Source organism: Taudactylus pleione, unplaced genomic scaffold (assembly GCF_031769625.1).
Source record: "Taudactylus pleione unplaced genomic scaffold, aTauple2 ptg000175l, whole genome shotgun sequence".
NCBI lineage: Eukaryota > Metazoa > Chordata > Amphibia > Anura > Myobatrachidae > Taudactylus > Taudactylus pleione.
The window spans coordinates 162,158-181,554 of NW_028284577.1; the positions used below are offsets into that span (position 1 = coordinate 162,158).

Here is a 19,397-nt window from a genome sequence, read left to right on the forward strand (position 1 = left end):
TAAATTAGAAAGAAAAATACGTTTTATAACAACTGCTGTGTTTCTTACATGGACGGTAATTTTCTTATTGTGTGTTCATGAATTATAGCAGAGAAGGCGACTTCCGTACTGATGGGGTCGTAGTTACTATGTCGCCGTGTTATCTTCCCACATACAGACAAGCAGCTATATACTGTACTTTCTGCAATGTAGTATTGTCAGACAATCGCTGAAATCTCTATTACTACAATAATTACATTGGGTTGTTTCAGTTCTGTTATTTGTGTGATACATTCTAGAGCAATATACTGGGATAGATGGATAGATTGTTACATTACATTGCAGATACTATGAATCAGTACTTCACAATGTTACAAATAACAGAATAATAATTGAAGCATCTGAAATAACACGAACAACAACCTAATATAATTATTGTAGCAATATAGATTGTTCATCTCACAATACTGATTACAGAATATATACCATATTGCCTATATCTTGGAAGATAGCACAGCTACATAATAATTACGAAATGTGCCTTCTCTATAATAGCCATAGTTCATGAACACACACAATAAGGAAATGACTGACAGTATAAGATATAAACATAGCGCTTGCTAGTATTATAAAGGAGACCTTCCCTCTTCACATACTGATTCATGTTATTTTAGGTTGGAAGTAGCACCCCCTACAGACTAAAGTGTACCAATACAACCAGTGACTGCCTCCAAATTAGGGGTTCTCTCCTAATAACCATATAGTCTAGACAAAATTTTGGTGCAGCTTATCCCCTTTCTGCTCCCTATGATACATCCACATTCAGGTGTGATACAACATTTAGACACTCAGAATATTGATACCATAATGTCGACCTATGACATGCACAATGCTGACAGGGTCGTCATGTCGAAAGGACTACTTACTTCTAAAGTCACCGGAATTATTCCCGGGGAGGGGGAAACAGGGTCTGCTCATATCCTGAAGGGGTTAAGTGTGCCCTTATACACGTCTGTATGTGGAAACCAGCCTGCTGGTTTAGATCAGCCTGACCAGGGAGAACGCTAGCTGAAGGGGGCACAGTGGTGGGTAATAGTGGGAGGAGGGCAGGGAACGTAGGAAAGTAGGAAGAATGGAGGTGATACAAATGGTCCGGGAGCACCCTTTTGTGATTGAAACGGTTCGAAAAATTGATGTCAAGAGCGTAACGACCACACGCCAAACAGGGCACTCACCGATCAGGTTTCCTTTGGCCACGTGAAACTCGTTTTTGCCGGAGGTGATCCACACCCCACTGCTGTTGACGCCCAGTAGGCTGGGCTGACACTGGGACTGCTGCGACCAGAACGTCATGCGGAGTTTGTCGGCCACTCTTTCTACAGGTGCCTGCGCAACCGTGGCCACCGTTTGTGTGGCTTGGATGAGAGTCTGAAATAAGGTGTAATGGTCGAAGACCACATAATCTGTGATGCTGACCTGTAAAACATCACAAATAATAAATGGTACAATAGGACTGCGGCTCCGTCACAGCCAGACTTATACATTTTCTATCATATTAATGAAGCTCTATTAGAATGAGCAGAAGATGATGAAGCTGGAGAAAGGGACGGGACAGAGGCTTCAAGCTCACAAGTGGGGGGCAGAGATTTACAGGCTGACCCAACGTAAGGATGAAGCCTATCTATTCACCATGATCTAGCTTCTTCCCCAACATTCATGGGCCCTAATGAATCAATAGGCTGCATGCATATGTGCCGGCACGGTTTCCTGCCGCAGACCACTCCGTGTAGGCCCTGGGGGAACACCAGACACCCGCGGGTGTGCTGAGTCCCAATTTCTATGTCTGCACCAAAGACCCCTGTACCAGAATGTGCACCCACCACAGCCTACTTCTGGCAGTGCCTTGCAGGTAAGGGGGCATTACAGGCCAGAAGAGGACAGTATATACCCTTTTTGCTAGACTGATGAAAGCATCTGTTATTCTTACCTCCAGTTTCACTACGTTGAAGGATTCCACTGACGATTAGAGTATTTTCTAAAATCATTATTGCCTCTTGCAGGTAGCACCCTACTGCCGGTTTTGGCCGCGGCATGGGCAAACAATGCCTTGGATAGTTGGATAGACCGGCCTTCTGGTTTGGATATGTCAGAGCGTCTCTCCAGGCTGAACAATGCCAAGCAGATCACACATCTTTGGACGCAGCCTCTGTGCTCTTAGGTGTGTCAGCTTTGGCAGTCTCTGCCAGACTATCCTTGTGGTTGACGTCATGGCATTTGGATCTGAAGCTTAAGAAAATTCTGGAAACAATTATTTCTTTAGGGCAAGTTGCTGTTTGGTCCAGAATTGGACCGTATCATTTCACAAACTACAGGAGGTACAGCACTTATCTTCCGTTTTTTGCTTCAAGGCAAAAACCCCTAGGTTTTGGCTCTCACACTTCATTGGGCATGCTCGGGTTCCATCGTCCAGGTGACAATTTGGGGCCCAAGAGAGGGGGATCTTCAGGACCACATGTCTATGGCAACCAGACAAGCCAAGTCCTCCGCATGATGGTCTCCAGGCATGTTCCGGGAACTCCAGGAGGTAGGTGTCAGTCTTCATCAGTTCCTGGGCGCCTAGTTCCGGGCGACTTGGGTCAGTGATATTATTTCCTGAGGGTACAGCCTATAACCTAGCATGTCCTCAACCGCAGAAAACAAATCTTTACTGCGCTAAGCACTTCTGGTAAATTGAAGTATAAATATCTATATCTGGTTTGCGGTCTGTTAATAAACAGGAGGCTTGATGTAACAAAATTAATATTTTAATAAATACAATCCACATATAAAAACAACAAAATTACAATCATGTGCACATGAATAAGGATAGATCCTGTAGATAACTGTAGCGATCATGTAATTCTCTAACTGTGATGCATTGCTATAGGAGTTTAAATAGATGACATTTATCTGAGGTTCCACAGCACAGTGTTCTAAAATGCCACTAATGTAACAATGTGGCCTTAAAAGTAACAATTAGATTCCAACGAGGAGATGGTCTAAACAGCTTAGTTCCGCTGCTTGTATCACATTCACTACTGGCGTCCCAGTGTGAAGTGAAGTCATGCTGGAGAATAAGAGGTGGAAAGGAGGAAAAATATATATATGATATTCTTGAGAAGGTCCCGATGCTTTGCGGGACTAAACGGGTTGACGTCATCACCCAGGCATCTGAGGTTTTTTCACAGCACTAAACAACTTGCCGTTTGGCACTCGGGATGATTTCTACAAAGTAACCATTCATTCCTGGAGTCTACTGCTAGCCGATACACGGCAACCGCCCCACAGGCAGCTCTGGTCTCCCCGCTGCACGGCAGTCGGCCTCATTCAGCCGCGGCTTCACAGCAAATAGACAGGCTGAGCCTGGACGGACAACAGTGTGGATCCAGGGGTTGAGGTATATATATATATTTTTCCCCCTTTCCACCTCTTATTCTCCAGCGTGACTTCACTTCACACTGGGACGCCAGTAGTGAATGTGATACAAGCAGCGGAACTAAGCTGTTTAGACCATCTCCTCGTTGGAATCTAATTGTTACTTTTAAGGCCACATTGTTACATTAGTGGCATTTTAGAACACTGTGCTGTGGAACCTCAGATAAATGTCATCTATTTAAACTCCTATAGCAATGCATCACAGTAAGAGAATTACATGCTCGCTACAGTTATCTACAGGATCTATCCTTATTCATGTGCACGATTGCAATTTTGTTGTTTTATATGTGGATTGTATTTATTAAAATATTAATTTTATGTTACATCAAGCCTCCTGTTTATTAACAGACAGCAAACCAGATATAGATATTTATACTTCAATTTACCAGAAGTGCTTAGCGTAGTAAAGATTTGTTTTTTCTTTTTGCTGTGGAGACCATTGTCTCTGGGTTTCTGACCAAACTCCCATTACTTGCAGCTGGCACTGATTATACTATTTATTTCTGCATTGAGCGCCGGGATATTTGCAGCCTCAAACTGCAAATTAGTTTTTTCCTTTATGTCCTCAACCGCATAGAGTTTTTGCTACCTCACTCCGAGGAGACTCGGTTAGACGGGTGGCCTTGCAGCTGGCAGTGCCCTCACTGTTGCCATCCGGTGTTATTGCTCTGGTTCCACAGGGTCAGGAGGTACTTTGGTTCTCTTCCAACCATTAACTGGTTCAAAAACCAGGACATATATCTTTTTGGCTAATCCTCAACCTCAAGAGGGTTGTACCTTCGTCTTCAGGTGGACTTGTTTAAAATGGACTCTATCATCGTTTCAATGGAGGACAGAAAAAATTATTAGCATGGTCACTTTGCTGTGAACTCAAGGCATTACTGATATTCCTTAACTAGACGATTTGTTAGTCAAAGCACAATCTAATTCTCAGCTCACTCTTCATCTGCAGGTGGTAGTAAAGACCTTAGAGGAGCACGGTTCGCTCAATGGGTAATTCTCAGAGAAGACAAGCTTGCATCCCTGCAGTCTCTGGTAAGGGAGCTATTTTTCTCGCATTGGGTGACTGTCTGGAGGTGCATGTGACTACTAGGGAAGATGATGTCTTCCTTTCAAAGCCAATCCACATGCACTATATAATTCCAGAGGTCTCCAACACCTGATCCTGTTCCATTGGTCCAAGCTGGATCTAATATTGGACAGGCAGTTCTTCAAGCTACACCTTCAGATACATCAGTCTCTTCTTTGGTGGCTTCACAGGCCTCCTCTATCAAGAGGGGGCCAGTTCTCAGACTGATACTAGACCCTGGTCATGACAGACCTGGGGGGGGGCTGTTACTCTGCGACATCCAGGGCATTTGCTCCAGGGAGGAAACTTCCCTCTCTATCAATGTTCTGGAATTGAGGGGAGTCTTCACTATGCTGACCCAGGCACTGGGGTTTCTGTGGAATGTCCTCTCCGGATCCAGACGGAGAAGACCATAGCAGTGGCATATATCGACTGGCAGGGCAGAATCAGGAGTCTTAAGGCCATTTTCATCCAAGGGGTGGACAATTAGTTGGCCAACTTTTTAGCCTGAACAGGGTTCACCTGGGGAGTAGAAGCTCCATCAGGGGACATTCGATTTGATTGTGGAATGCTGGGGCTCTCCAGATATCAACCTTACAGCAATGGTTCCCAAACTGTGCGCCGGGGCACCCTGGGGTGCCTCGGGACACTTGCAGGGGTGCCTCAGGTTGGTGATCCAGCATCAAATTATTTATGGTCAATGTAATGTAAATATGTGAAAAAACAGAAGTGTAAACCTGTCCACCACCACATAACTGAACGCAAGGTTGACAGGTCAGCACAATTTACTACATTTTTTTTCTGAATTACTCAATAACAAACTTAACTTTAGGGGTGCCGTGAAAACAATGCTAATACTCTAGGGTGCCGTGATTGAAAAAAGTTTGGGAACCACTGCCTTACAGCCTCCAGTTTGAACAAAAAGCTTCAGTGTTACAGGGCATTGTCAGTTGGGGCACCTATTTCCACCGATCACCATGATACCTCGGGTTCAACAGCGCATCTGGAGGGAGAGGGCTTGTGTTCTTTTCACTGCCACAGGCTGAGAAGGGCATGGATAGATCAACCTGTTGTCTATGCTGGTGGGTCTTCCTCGGCATCTACCTCTCTAGTAAGATATTTTCACTCAAGGTTCATTTCTACATCCAGATTTGCCACGTCTGGCTTTGGCGGGATTGCACTTGAGACCCAGGTACTGAAATCCAGAGGATACTCAGTGGCGGTGATCTAGGCCAGGATTAAGGCCTGTAAATTGGTTACTATGATCATCTATCAAAATCTCTGGAATGCATACATTGGTTGGTTGCGAACGCCAGGGCAAATCTGCCTCACAGTTTTACGTGCCTCATTCTTTCCTTTCTGCAGGTTTGCTGCACTCAAGCTGTTGTGGAACATCCTAGCATTCCCTAACAGCAAAACTCTCAGGGCATGCTAGGATGTGTAGTTCCACAGCAGCTAGAGTGCTTATGTTGTCTACCCCTGGTTTAGACCAACTTCTTTCTTCTTTAAAAACTTGCCTGGTATGGTCGTAATTTTCCGACCACACCAGGTAGTTCTTTATCTGCTCTGGTCGCAAAATTTCGACCAGTCAGATAAACATAAGGGCGGCTGCAGGAAGAGAATCTTGCCGCAGCTGCTGCTCCCAGAGGGGCCTTCCGGTCCCCACTGCTTCCCTCTCCCCGTGTCTGCCGATCACTGCTGATCGGTCAGCAAAGCAGGACCCTCCACCCAGCTGCTGCAAAGATTAGCAGCTGCTGGGAAAAAGTAAATTAACTTCCCCCCTCATGCCCCTAGTGTACCTGAAACTGGTGTAAAATTGATGGTCGCAATGTTTCGATGGAGTTTCCGATGTTCGAAATAAAAAAAAAATTTTATTTTTTTTTAAATGAAATAATTTCAAGTTGAAACTAGATGTTCCTCACTTAATTCACTCAGAAAACCTGACAATTTCAGAGTGGTTTAAAAAAAAATAATAAAAAAAAAATGGTCAGTTAAGTGGTTAAAAGGGACAATTTTCTGCTTTGTCTGTTTTGTTTCAGAGGTTTAGCTTTGCTGCCAGAGGATGCTCACATTCAGCCTCCTTATGTTCCGATTACTCCTCATCCTGGTCACGCAGAATAGCGTGCTGCTATATGACCCTGCGAAGCACCAACCTCTTCATCCATAGCACAGATTACATGATAAAACCCCAAATGAACAGCTCAACAATGCTAAAGCGGTTTCATCTACAGATGCCTATTTTATTGGCGCGCAAATGTCCTAAAAAATTGATTTTAGGTTTGTAACTTCTCTGATTGTTTTTCAGCCATGTCTCTATGTAATCAGGAGTTCTTTATTTCCTCTGGTCCTGGACAGAACACACAGCTTCTATCTAGATACAGTTCTGCCCCATGTAGAGACAGTGGTGCCGTATGCCAGGGCAATCATTCTGCTTATAGGAAGAATACACAATATACATGGTCACTCTTATACATGTCAGGTCACTAGAGAGTGTTCTCTGTACTATAAAGACAAGGTGCCTACTTGCCACCAATGGTCATCTTCTCCTTGTGGCCTCTTTGAGGTGACTCCAGTCCTGAACCACAGATTGCCATTGGTGTCCAGAGTCCACACCGTCTCTTGGTCCCCCAGTGTTACACAGACTGGTTCTAGAGCTTGTCTTTCACTGCAACAATATAACGGGACAGCATGGAAATGGGACTACACCATGTGCAGTAACAGGAGGCGCATGCCATTATATAGACATGCGCCAGGGAGAGGCATTATGCCTAGTGCACAGAACAGATTGGCATCACTAATTGCCTGATACGGAGGTTATTGCTCTTTTACCTTAGGATCAGGGGGGAGAAGTCTAGAGCACATATGGAGTTACAGTGTAGCAGCTGGAATAGCTGTAATACATCAGATTACATGTGATCAGTGGCCGCAGTAGTTACTCTAGTGACGATATGAGCACATTTATCTATCTGCGGTGTCAGCTATATAGAGGCCCGGTTTGAAGACAACTTATTTGTGCTGCCTTATAAATAGACATTTCAAATGTAATTCAGTTTCAATAATTGTCAGCATGTTATTGCATAATTTGCAGACAATATCTATATTTTATCAATAGATATGACACAAACAATAAAGCCTTTATCAATAGATCAGACAAGTGGGATTGCAATCGATGCAAGATGGCACAGGGGCGTTGTGCACGATGGCACAGGGGCGTTGTGCACGATGGCACAGGGGCAAGTTCTGTGCATATATTACCTGATGAGGTCACACTGCCAGACTTCACCCTCTGGAGAGAAGCTGCTGACTCCCTCTCTGTACAGAAGCCCGCGCTGCTCAGTAAGTGCCCAAACAACGTTATTCCTGGCTGTGATCTGAGACAACGGGCACGGACAGTCCACCTTTATGGATCTGGCACACGGGCGATCTACACTGAGGCCTGGTAAAGGCATACAGGGCAGTCACATTATTTATGGCAAAAAAGGAAATATACATACATACATACATACATACACACATACACAAACAATAGGGACTTTCACTCTCAGGTCCGGTGGGCAGGGATTAGGCCAAGAGGTTCAGCATTTGTTCACAATCAAAATAAAAATAAAAAAAATGTAAGTAGTGTTTGAACCTTATAACATTTAGCTAATAGCGAAGGATAAAAGGTAAAACGTGGAACAATATTTCCCTATAGTTACACAAAACAATCTGCCTAAAATCCAAAAACTGGGATTTTGGTACCTACCGGTAAATCCTTTTCTCTGATACCACAGGGGACTCTGGAGGTTGCTTACGCTGGGGTATAGAGGCGTGGATAACTGGAGCTGGCACTTTAAATAATTTAGAATTGTGAAGCTCCTCCCCCTCTATGCCCCATCAGCCCTCAGTTTAGAAAATGAAGACCGAGAGGAGATGGAGAACAAGCGGAGTAAAAAAGGAGTGAAGAACACACAATAACCAAATCATACGGAACAATCCGAACAGGCAGGCTAAGAGCGCAGAGGTGGGCGTCCAGTGTCCCCTGTGGAATCAGAGAAAAGGATTTACCGGTACGTACCAAAATCCCATTTTCTCTTTCATCCACTAGGGGACACTGGAGGTTGCTTACGCTGGGGACGTCCCAAAGTTTTCCTCCACGGGCGGGAGCGCTCTGCGGAACCTGCAGAACAAGGCGGCCAAAACGTGATGCCGAAGCAGCGCCCTTACCGGCCGCCCATGACGCACCCACAGAACATGTGGAATGAGCCGAAAAGGACGAAAGAGACCTATGGTCAGCACTAACATAAGTGTGATGAATAGGCAACCTGATCGAATGTGCCAGAGTCTGCTTAGACGCTGGCCAACCCCTCCGAAAGGCATCATAGAGGACAAAAAACGACTACGACTTGCGGAGGGACGCTGTCCTGGCAACATAGATGCGGAGAACCCTAACCACCTCCAAGGTGGAAGAATCACCAGAGTCCTCCACCAATGACGGTGCTGCAATAGGCTGATTGATATGGAAAACAGACACGTCCTTGGGAAGGAAGACGGCTACCGCCCTGAGTTCCGCTCAAACAGCATGAAACACAAAGGAAGGTGGCTTTTATGACAAAGCACCTAGTACAGAAACTCTACGAGCCGAAGTTAGAGCCAGGAGGATGACCATCTTCCAAGACAAGTACTTAATATCAACCTCTTCCAAAGGTTCAAACATGGGCAACTGAAGAAACAGAAGCACCAAGTTTTTAAGTCCCAGGGAACAATCGGAGGTACAAAAAAAAAAGAAAAAAAAAAAAAAAAAAAAGAAGAAGAGGCTGTACACGCAAGACCCCCTGAAGGAACGTCTGCACCTCAGGAATGAGGGACAATTCTGTTGAAAGAAATTGGGAAGGGCAGAAACCTGCACCCTTATGTTCTAAGGCGAAGGCCAGAATCCAGTCCCGTCTGAAGAGAAAACAAAAACCGGGACAGCGTAAAAGTCCTAGACGGAAGACCCCGACTGGAACACCTAGAGATATAAGAAAACCATATGCTATGATAATGCGCAGCCGAAACAGGCTTCCTGGCGCGCTGCATGGTGGGAATAACCAAGTCTGGGATGCCCCTGCGTCTTAACATATCTGTTTCAAGAACCACCTCGTTAACGTTAATGTAGTTGCGCTAAGATGGGGTGGACGAAAAGACCCTGCTGAAGAAAATCCAGGCGCAGAGGAAGGGGTCACGGGTCGTCTACCAATAGGGACCGAAGGTCCTAGAACCAACTTCTTAAAAGGCCAGTAAGGAGCCACGAGAATGACAGAGGCCGACTTGTTTTATCTTTTTTTTTTTTTTTTTTGAAGACGAGGGAGAAGTGGAATCGGAGGAAAAAGGTAAACGAAGTCGTAGGTCCACAGAACTGTCAGTGTGTCTACTGCCTTTGTCTGCAGATTCCGAGTGCTTGACACGTGTACTGGGAACTGATGATTCAATCGTGATGCCATGAAGTCCACCTGAGGACACCCCCATCGACGTATCAGCGCGTTGAACGCTTCTGGATGAATCCGCTATTCCCCAGGATGGATATCCTGGCGATTTAGGTAATCTGCTACTGAGTTGTCCACACCCGGGATAAATACTGCCGACAGGATTACCTACTGGTTCTCCTCCCACCAGAGAATGGGAGTTACTTCTCGCATGGCCATGCAACTTTGAGTCCCGCCTTGGCGGTTGATGTAAGCGACGGACCGTCGCGTTGTTGAACTGAACTCTTACTGGACAAGACTTTAGAAACTCTGTTAGTTCTATCAGAGCATTGTAAATCGCTCTGAGTTCCAACACATTTATGGACCACTTTTGTTCTAGAGGAGACCATCGACTTTGAAAGTCATAATTGAGGACTACTGTTCCCCATCCTTGAAGGCTGGCATCCATTGTTACAATGATCCAGTCCCACACTCCGAATCTTCAGTCCACTAACTGATTGTTGGATTGTGTCCACCAGAGGAGGGCCACTTTGGAAACTGGGTTCAGACGGATCCGACGATGTAGAAACAGATGAGACCCTGACCGTTGCGATTGCAGGTCGCTGATCCGAACTGTAGTGCCTTGCAAGCAGCTACCATCTTCCCCAAGAGACGCAGACAAAGAAGTAGGAAAACCTTCTTTGATCTGAGGACCAGCTGAACTAACAACCGGATAACCCGGACTTTGTCTGTCTATCGAAAGAAAAACCTTCCGTGATGACGTGTCAAGGAGCACGCTCCGAAACAGGATGTTTGTTGAGGTTAATTCTCCAACCGTGTTGGATTAGGAGTTTGATATGACAGTAAGGCATGACTTGAGAGAAGGGATACCGATGGAGCCTTGAGTAACAGGTCGTCTGAATAAGGGATTATGTTCACTTCCAGATGACCAAAGGTGAGCAATCATGACTAACACGAGTTTGGTGAAAAAACGGAGAGCAGCCCGAACAGCAGTGCCCGAAACGGATAGTGGTCTTGCAATATGGCAAAACACAGGAAGGCTAGATGCGGTTTCCAAATGGGAACATAGAGATAGGCATCCTTGATATCCAGGGATAAGAACTCCCCTGGTTCCAAGCTCGCATTGACAGACTACAGAGGTTCCATTTTGAAACTATACATCTTCAGATACCGGTTTAAGGACTTCAGGCTTAAGATGGGCTTGACCGAACTATCTGGTTTGGGTACTACAAACAGGTTTGAGTAAAATCCCATACCTTGTTGATGTTCCGGAGTCAGAACTATCACAAATTATACTATTAGAGACTGGATAGCCTCTTGTAGAACCCCGGCCTTGTCTGCAGGTATCGGCAGACTTGTAGTGAAGAACCAAAGTGGAGGGGGGACTTCGAAGACAATTCGGTACCCCAGGGAAATGAGACTGCGAATCCACGGTTCTGAGGTCTGGTTCCAAACTTTTATTTTTGCATTTGGGCTTCCAGTGCAGGAGACCCCAGGTGGGACGGAAGACCGTCATACCACCTGTTTCTCAGCTGGCTTAGGCTCCTGTTGACGTGCAACAGTGTGTGGGCGACCTCCAGTGTAAGATCTTCTGGGAGCTAGTCCAATTCCAGGCAAAAAGGCATGTCACGAGTGAATGGTAAACCCTCCACCGCACACTAGGATACTGCGTCTGCTTGCCAAGAGCGCAACGAGAGGACACTGCGCCTGAAATAGCAGATGCAGATATGCGAGCACTGATCTGACTAATAGCCTTAGAAGCTTCTCCCAGGTAACTTGCAGACTCACGGATGTGTTCTGCTAGAAGACTTAATACTGCTCTGGAAATACCAGAGTCCAGCTGTAATCAACTAGTCAGCCCAGCAAAGCACAGCCTTGTTAACCCAGGCAGTAACAAGGGTAGGTCCGACTATACATCTTACGATCCGAAGGTCTTTTAGTACAGTAGCTCCCGGTCCTGGAAGTGCCGTTTCTTAGAGAAACGGGAGACAGACGCATCTACTGGGAGAGGTTTCCTACTTCTCCATTAATGGAATTTGGAACCTCATATTCGGCTGTTTCCAAACCACTGAGAGCTGCTGCTGATTTTGAGAATGGAAAAACAGCCGAGCTCTTTGAATATTTCACACTCCTGGGATGCAGGAATAATATCCGCAGGTAATTAAGGATATTTCTGACCGCCAAAATTAGGGACTCCTCTTCCCGGGAGAGGCAGACTAACTCTTGAGGGGTACAGTTCAACTCTACGGTATCCTCCGTTGTGAGGAATACTTATCCGACTGTTCCGCTGGAGAACAGCTGTTAGAGTACGCTTTAGTAGGAAGTGGAGGGTGCAGATACCGCTGCACCCATAACATGTACCAGGGTGTCTAGAGACTTTAACTCTGACGTCAAGTCTGTCATAATTCCTATCATGTCAGCGGCCGTGGGGGGCAGGTGAGTCAATAATAGCCATAGATGAAATCATTGCTATACAAGCATTACATAGCGTGGAGCCAGTGCCATGCGGCTTGTTTGGTATTACACTTCAAACAGACAAACATCTTTAAAGACTTTGGCCCTCATTCAGAGCCGTTCGCTATTTGCGTTCGTTCGTTCAAAAACAAGGGGTGGCTATGCAAATGATCCGTTCGCACATTGCTGTCTGTTCACACCTCTAAGTCTGAACGAGCGAGCGAAACATACGCTCGTTTATTTGATAAAAACGCCCCCTGGCCGCTCGCACCATACGTCATGTCCGCTATTTATTAGATTAATCGAGTACATCGAACAGGATATGAACTGCTCGCTATTCTTGTGGTTGGTTTTTTCAACCGCTATTTTGCGAGCAGTTCTGAGTTAAAAAAAAACCAAGTGACGTGGTCATTGACGCTGCTGTATTAATTATGCACACCCATAAAACGCCCGTTTTGACCTTTAAGCACGCCTGCGTTCGGATCTCCACTCCCCGTTTTCAAGCACCTTCCCCTGTTACCACCCACATACGCCTCATTCTGTCACTCAAAATAGCAGGCATTCGCTATATTGCGTACAAATGATTTTCGGCCGCACTGACTGGTTCGCGCATGCGTACTAAAAACCGTACGCATGCGCAGATGTGCGAACATCGCTCGGAACGAGCGTACTGCCGCTAGCGAGTGGCTCTGAATGAGGACCTTTGTTCTGTTTGTCCCTTTTGAGTGTATATCAATGTCACAGTATACTGTACATATAAAAGAATCAGAACTGAGACAGAACTGAAAACAGAAGTTTGGGACACACAGAGGTACACCCCACTCCCTTCCCACAGATTTGATTCCCTGCACTTACACCCCAGTGATTTCTGTACCAGGGATGTAGTCAGGAGAATCTGTTATAAGATACTTCACTGGGATCTGAACCCAGGACATCTACACTGTGTTATGGAGCATTAGCCCATTGAGCTATTGGGCTATGCTCCTTGTATAGTTGCACACTACAGCAAAGGTTTTGTAGCCTAGCAGCTGCACTCTGGGGGTCATTCAGACCCGCTCATGAGCACAGGACACTCGCAAGCGCGTCGATGGTGCCGAATTGAGCTTGCGCACGACGGAGGGAGCTCCGTCGTGCGCATGCGCGAGACCCGAATAACGACGGCCAAGCCGTCGTTATGGGTCTCGCACCAAAGGGGGCGTGCTGTCGATGGTGACTGACAGCACGCCCCCTTTGGTGGGCGTGCCTGCCAGACGGAGGCGTTCCCATGGGAACGCCTACCGTCTGAGTCCGGCCCCACTGACATCAGTAGTGATGTCAGTGGGAGTGCTCTCGGCTCTGAGAGCCAAAATCACTCCAGGGCTTGCGACAGCGAGACCCTACCGCAGGGTCTCGTTGCAAGCCCGATGGTCGCGATGGTCTTGACCATCGCGACCATCATCATGGATGCTCGCTATAGCTGTGGATGGTAACCCACAGCTATGCGAGCGTCCATGAGGCCGCTCCATGTTGAGGGAGGAGGGCCCTGATTCAGAGCGAGCGCTCTGGTCAGAGCGTCCGGCTCTGAATCAGGCACTCTGCCTAAGGAGGGAGAGAATACCGGCAGTTAGCACAACACATGGCAGACGCGCTGTTTGTAACAGCTCTGTGCTGCTAGTGTGGAGTGAGAGAGCCCGCGCTGTTTTGGCTCCACCCCCCCTTCATCAAGCCCGCTATAGAAAATGACTGCCCCCGTCTAACGGAGGAGCCTACTGACAGCCCCGCTGTGCCTCTGTCCCTCTCATTTAGCCGCGAGCAGGGACTGAGGTACAGATGTAGCAGCGCAGCAGAAGCGCCATGTACTTGCCGGGAGTCGAGGGGAATGGCCGCTCCCGTCTAACGGAGGAGCCTACTGACAGCCCCGCTGTGCCTCTGTCCCTCTCCATAAGCCGCGAGCAGGGACTGGAGGAACATATGAAGCAGCGCCATGTACACGCCGGGATGTATGCCGGGTGTCGCGGGGGTGGAGCGGGGAATGCGCAGCAATACTCACTGCGCTCACCCGGAGGCTCTCACAGCTGCAGCACACTCTTCTTCTTGTTGGAGTTGTGCTGTGGCGGTAAGGAGCTGTCAGTGCTTTTAGTCTAAGCGCTGTGCACTGCTTCCTGTTTTTCTAATAAACAGGGCGCCGGGTACCCAGACCCCACCTTTAGAGAGGTGGCGAAGGGTATCTAATACAGTGTAAAAGATGTAGAAAAAAAATAAACCTGAATAAAAATAAAATCCAATGTATTGCTGGAGCACAGCATGTAGTGACCAGCTCCATGAGGCACATTTTCTAAACTGAGGGCTGATGGGGCATAGAGGGGGAGGAGCTTCACACTTCTAATTTATTTAAAGTGCCAGCTCCAGTTATCCACGCCTCTATACCCCAGCGTAAGCACCTCCAGTGTCCCCTAGTGGATGAAAGAGAAATACTAGTTACACTATTGTCTCTCAGGGCCTGATGCAGAGGTGGGCGCTAACACAGCCACGACTGCGTCTTTCTACGCAGCGCGATTGTGTCTTTGAGCTAATGTGGCAGCCAAAAGGGATTCGCACGGCCACTGGCAGCGGCTCTAATCCACCACTGTGTGGAAATACTCGCACCGTCAGACGCACATTGGTCGCACCATCTAATGATTGCGCACAATGTCCGTCAGAAAATGGCCACCGGTGCCCGTGTCTGACTAGCCACCCTATCCGCTACAAATTTCGTGAGACGTGTGTTCTGTGCGACAATTCTTGGTATTAGAGGAAGGAGGAACTGAAGGTTTCCTTCCCTTCGCAGTTTCATTTGGGTGACACATTTTGCGCAGCATGAGCCAGACCTGACAACAGATCTCACATAGGGTACCAACCCTTTATCCTCTCCCCTGGGTGTCGATGTCTAGGGTGGCCACTCCGACAGCAAGGCTCTCTCTAATCACACCATTTTGAATCAGAATGCTGAGGCACTATGGAAAGCACGGTTTGGAAAAATGAGACGACCCTTAGCAGATTCTTCTTAGGGCACAGGTATCTGTTGGACGCATCTTATCCACTGAGCAGTGGAGACGGGTTCGTAGGCAGGTAGGGCCAGTTCGGAGGTGCTGACTTTGGTTGAGGAGATCCATGAGATTTCATGGTACTTCGTAGATGCTGCTTTGGATCCTGGGCCCATGGGGTTTGAGCCTTAGGAGATCTGGCAAGACATGCACCCTGGCTGACACACTGCACACACATGTAGTAATGTATCTGTAGTCCTGAGGCTGAGCACACACATGTAGTAATGTATATATAGTCCTGAGGCTTTGCACACACATGTAGTCATGTATATATAGTCCTGAGGCTGTGCACACACATGTAGTAATGTATCTGTAGTCCTGAGGCTGAGCACACACATGTAGTAATGTATATATAGTCCTGAGGCTTTGCACACACATGTAGTCATGTATCTGTAGTCCTGAGGCTGAGCACACACATGTAGTCATGTATATATAGTCCTGAGGCTGTGCACACACATGTAGTCATGTATCTGTAGTCCTGAGGCTGTGCACACACATGTAGTCATGTATATATAGTCCTGAGGCTGTGCACACACATGTAGTCATGTATCTGTAGTCCTGAGGCTGTGCACACACATGTAGTCATGTATATATAGTCCTGAGGCTGTGCACACACATGTAGTCATGTATATATAGTCCTGAGGCTGTGCACACACATGTAGTCATGTATCTGTAGTCCTGAGGCTGTGCACACACATGTAGTAATGTATATGTAGTCCTGAGGCTGTGCACACACATGTAGTCATGTATCTGTAGTCCTGATGCGGTGCACACACATGTAGTCATGTATATGTAGTCCTGATGCGGTGCACACATGTAGTTACGTTCTTTCTTAGGGCCTAACCTTCCCCAAAGTGGTCTTCATGTACCAATTCATCTGGACATTGCTTCCCAGCATTGGACTGGTATAGGTTTCCAGAGGACGAGGTCTTGCCTCACTCCAAACACTAAGTACCTGTAGGTACTCTCTGTGTGTCTGGGGACCGGCTGTGTGTGTGGCAGCAGGAGAGGCCTCTGTGTGTCTGGTGACCGGCTGGGTGTGTGGCAGCAGGAGAGGCCTCTGTGTCTGTGTCAGCAGGAGAGGCCTCTGTGTGTCTGGGGACCGGCTGTGTGTGTGGCAGCAGGAGAGCCCTCTGTGTGTCTGGGGACCGGCTGTGTGTGTGGCAGCAGGAGAGCCCTCTGTGTGTCTGAGGACCGGCTGTGTGTGTGGCAGCAGGAGAGGCCTCTGTGTGTCTGGGGACCGGCTGTGACTGTGGCAGCAGGAGAGCCCTCTGTGTGTCTGGGGACCGGCTGTGACTGGCAGCATGAGAGCCCTCTGTGTGTCTGGTGACCGGCTGTGTGTGTGGCAGCAGGAGAGCCCTCTGTGTGTCTGGTGACCGGCTGTGTGTCTGGCAGCAGGAGAGCCCTCTGTGTGTCTGGTGACCGGCTGTGTGTGTCTGTGTCAGCAGGAGAGGCCTCTGTGTGTCTGGGGACCGGCTGTGTGTGTGGCAGCAGGAGAGCCCTCTGTGTGTCTGGTGACCGGCTGTGTGTCTGGCAGCAGGAGAGCCCTCTGTGTGTCTGGTGACCGGCTGTGTGTGTCTGTGTCAGCAGGAGAGGCCTCTGTGTGTCTGGGGACCGGCTGTGTGTCTGGCAGCAGGAGAGCCCTCTGTGTGTCTGGTGACCGGCTGTGTGTGTCTGTGTCAGCAGGAGAGGCCTCTGTGTGTCTGGGGACCGGCTGTGTGTGTGGCAGCAGAAGAGGCCTCTGTGTGTCTGGGGACCGGCTGTGACTGCGGAAGGGCGATGGCCGTCTGAACTGCGTTTCTTCTGGTTTTGGGCGCAAGTGGCGGATGTGAGATGCTGTCCGTGGGCATCTCTAAGCACTGGACGGCGAGTAAGTAATTAGCATATTTTCGCAATTGCAATCCATGAGAAAATGGCAGCAGCGTCCACATATGAATTAGGCATTTCCTACACATAACTAGAGGATGTAGTGCCTACAGGTTTTACAATTGTTTTATTTATATATAGAACAATGCATCCCATAGTAATCCCTGGTAATAGTGCTGATGATAACTAGTGACAGTCATTGCAATTATGTACATGTAAAGGACACGCAGCAGACACACAATGTGCGCTGCACCTACATACCTGTCTGCAAGTACAGATCTCCATTGCTTCTGATTATCCAGGCAGTGTCATCACTCAGCGCGACAAACAACGCCTGAGGTAGCGCCTCGTACCAATGCCTCTTCCCTTTAATAGTAACTTTCCCACATGCAAAGGCCTTGTCCGATTTCTGTTCTATCTTCCACAGCAGGTTTCCTGAAGACATGAAATACACCTTGTTACATTATGTCCCTATGGCCGGAGGATCTTTGGTACTCACCGTTACATCCATTTCTCTGAATCCATCCGAGGGATGCTGCCAAACCTTGGGGTGTAGGGGGCAACAGATGAGGAGCAGGCGCACAATATAAACTAAATATGTATAAAAGTTTGCTCCAAGCACTCTACATCCTAAGGCCAGAGGAAGTCAGCTGAACCCTAACAAGCCCATAGGGTAGCTACAAGAGGCCACTCAGCCAGAACCACACTCTACTACAGTGCACGGAACAGAGCTAAAGAAAGAGGGAATGGAGTGTTCCCCAGAAGGATTAAGACACATGGAATTAATGGTGAATACCAAACATCAATTTTTCTTTTTCATCCATTCTGGGGGACACTGCTATACCGTGGGAATGTTCCTAAGCTGCACCTGGGGGGGTATGCGCCAACTAGTGCACAAAACTATCCGCCTCAACTAGCGCCTTCAACTAAAAAAAAATGAATTTGTCAACAGCAGAAGTTAAGAACGGGGAACCAGCAGCTCTGTGTGCGCAACAGCCTGGCCACAGAGGACGCTCGTCACCGGGAGGCGAGACAACTTAATTGTGCTTTGGAGCCTGCGCTGAACATATGCCGGGTCAATAAAAGTAAAAGCTAACAGGTCACCAATTGTTACATCGCGGCCATCCTCACCCCAGTGAATCCATCTAGAAGAAGCAGAGCTAGGAACCCCACCCCATGCAGGCCTAATGGAGATATAGAGATAGTACTACACGTAGCGAGATTCGGCCCAGGGCCTGAACAGCAGAGCTTGGGAAAGACAGGACGTGAAATACAACTATCACAGGGACAAAGGCCCAGAAAGCAAGAGCGCTCTGCTCAGGCACAGTGACCTGAGAGATACGCCAATGATGGCCAAGTCCTGCTAAAGCAATGAGCAGCAAGGAGAGGAAGGGACGCCCACGGAGACAATGAACTGGAAAGCAGCCATCCACACTGCCAGGCATAGCCAAATGAGAGCGACAGGAACAGCCAGGGGAAACGTGGCCGCTCTAGCATTACAAAGTCCTAGTAGGAGAACACAACATACATAATCACACGGCAGTACTGAGATATTTAAGGGATTGGTTGGGGAACAATGAAATTTGGAAATGTTATCTCAAGTTTAAATCATTATGAGGTCAGGGTCTAAAACATTTTATTTTTGCGAAGGCCCCCACCCGGCTACTTCTTCATGCCACCCGGCTGGAAGAATTTTCCGGGGAGAACACTGCTATGCATAGATGATGACGAATCTCACATGCCTTCAGCGTTTCCACTGGTAACCGAATGGAGCAGGAGGAAAGAACCGGAGGTCGCGAGATGCAGAAGACTGCCTAAGAGAGGATAAATGGTATCATCGAGAAGTCAGCCAGAAGTGTGGCCGGCCTCACAATAAGGATGGCGGAACGTGGATTATCAAGCGGAACTGGTGACCCACCTACTGGTCTCTCGGATGGAGCGGGGAATAAGCCCCTGTGGAAAGGCCATCAGGATACACTTGCTGATGTGCAGTAAGGGAGCACAGCCCAGCTAGCCACAGCCACGGGAGAACTGAGGGAGCTGGTGACC

At 47.7% G+C, this 19,397-nt stretch overlaps 1 protein-coding gene across 2 annotated transcripts in view; it reads right to left on the bottom strand.

The window, feature by feature from the left end:
* Nucleotides 1–19,397, bottom strand: part of TECPR2 (tectonin beta-propeller repeat containing 2) — a 137,684-nt gene that overhangs the window by 69,224 nt on the left and 49,063 nt on the right. For both annotated transcript variants that reach the window (XM_088475650.1, XM_088475651.1), the window contains exons 11-14: nt 17,610–17,783; nt 7,778–7,958; nt 7,046–7,187; nt 1,215–1,455 (exon numbers count right to left, since the gene is read on the bottom strand). In XM_088475650.1, the coding sequence (XP_088331776.1) occupies nt 1,215–1,455; nt 7,046–7,187; nt 7,778–7,958; nt 17,610–17,783 (738 nt within the window). The remainder of the gene's footprint in view (nt 1–1,214; nt 1,456–7,045; nt 7,188–7,777; nt 7,959–17,609; nt 17,784–19,397) is intronic.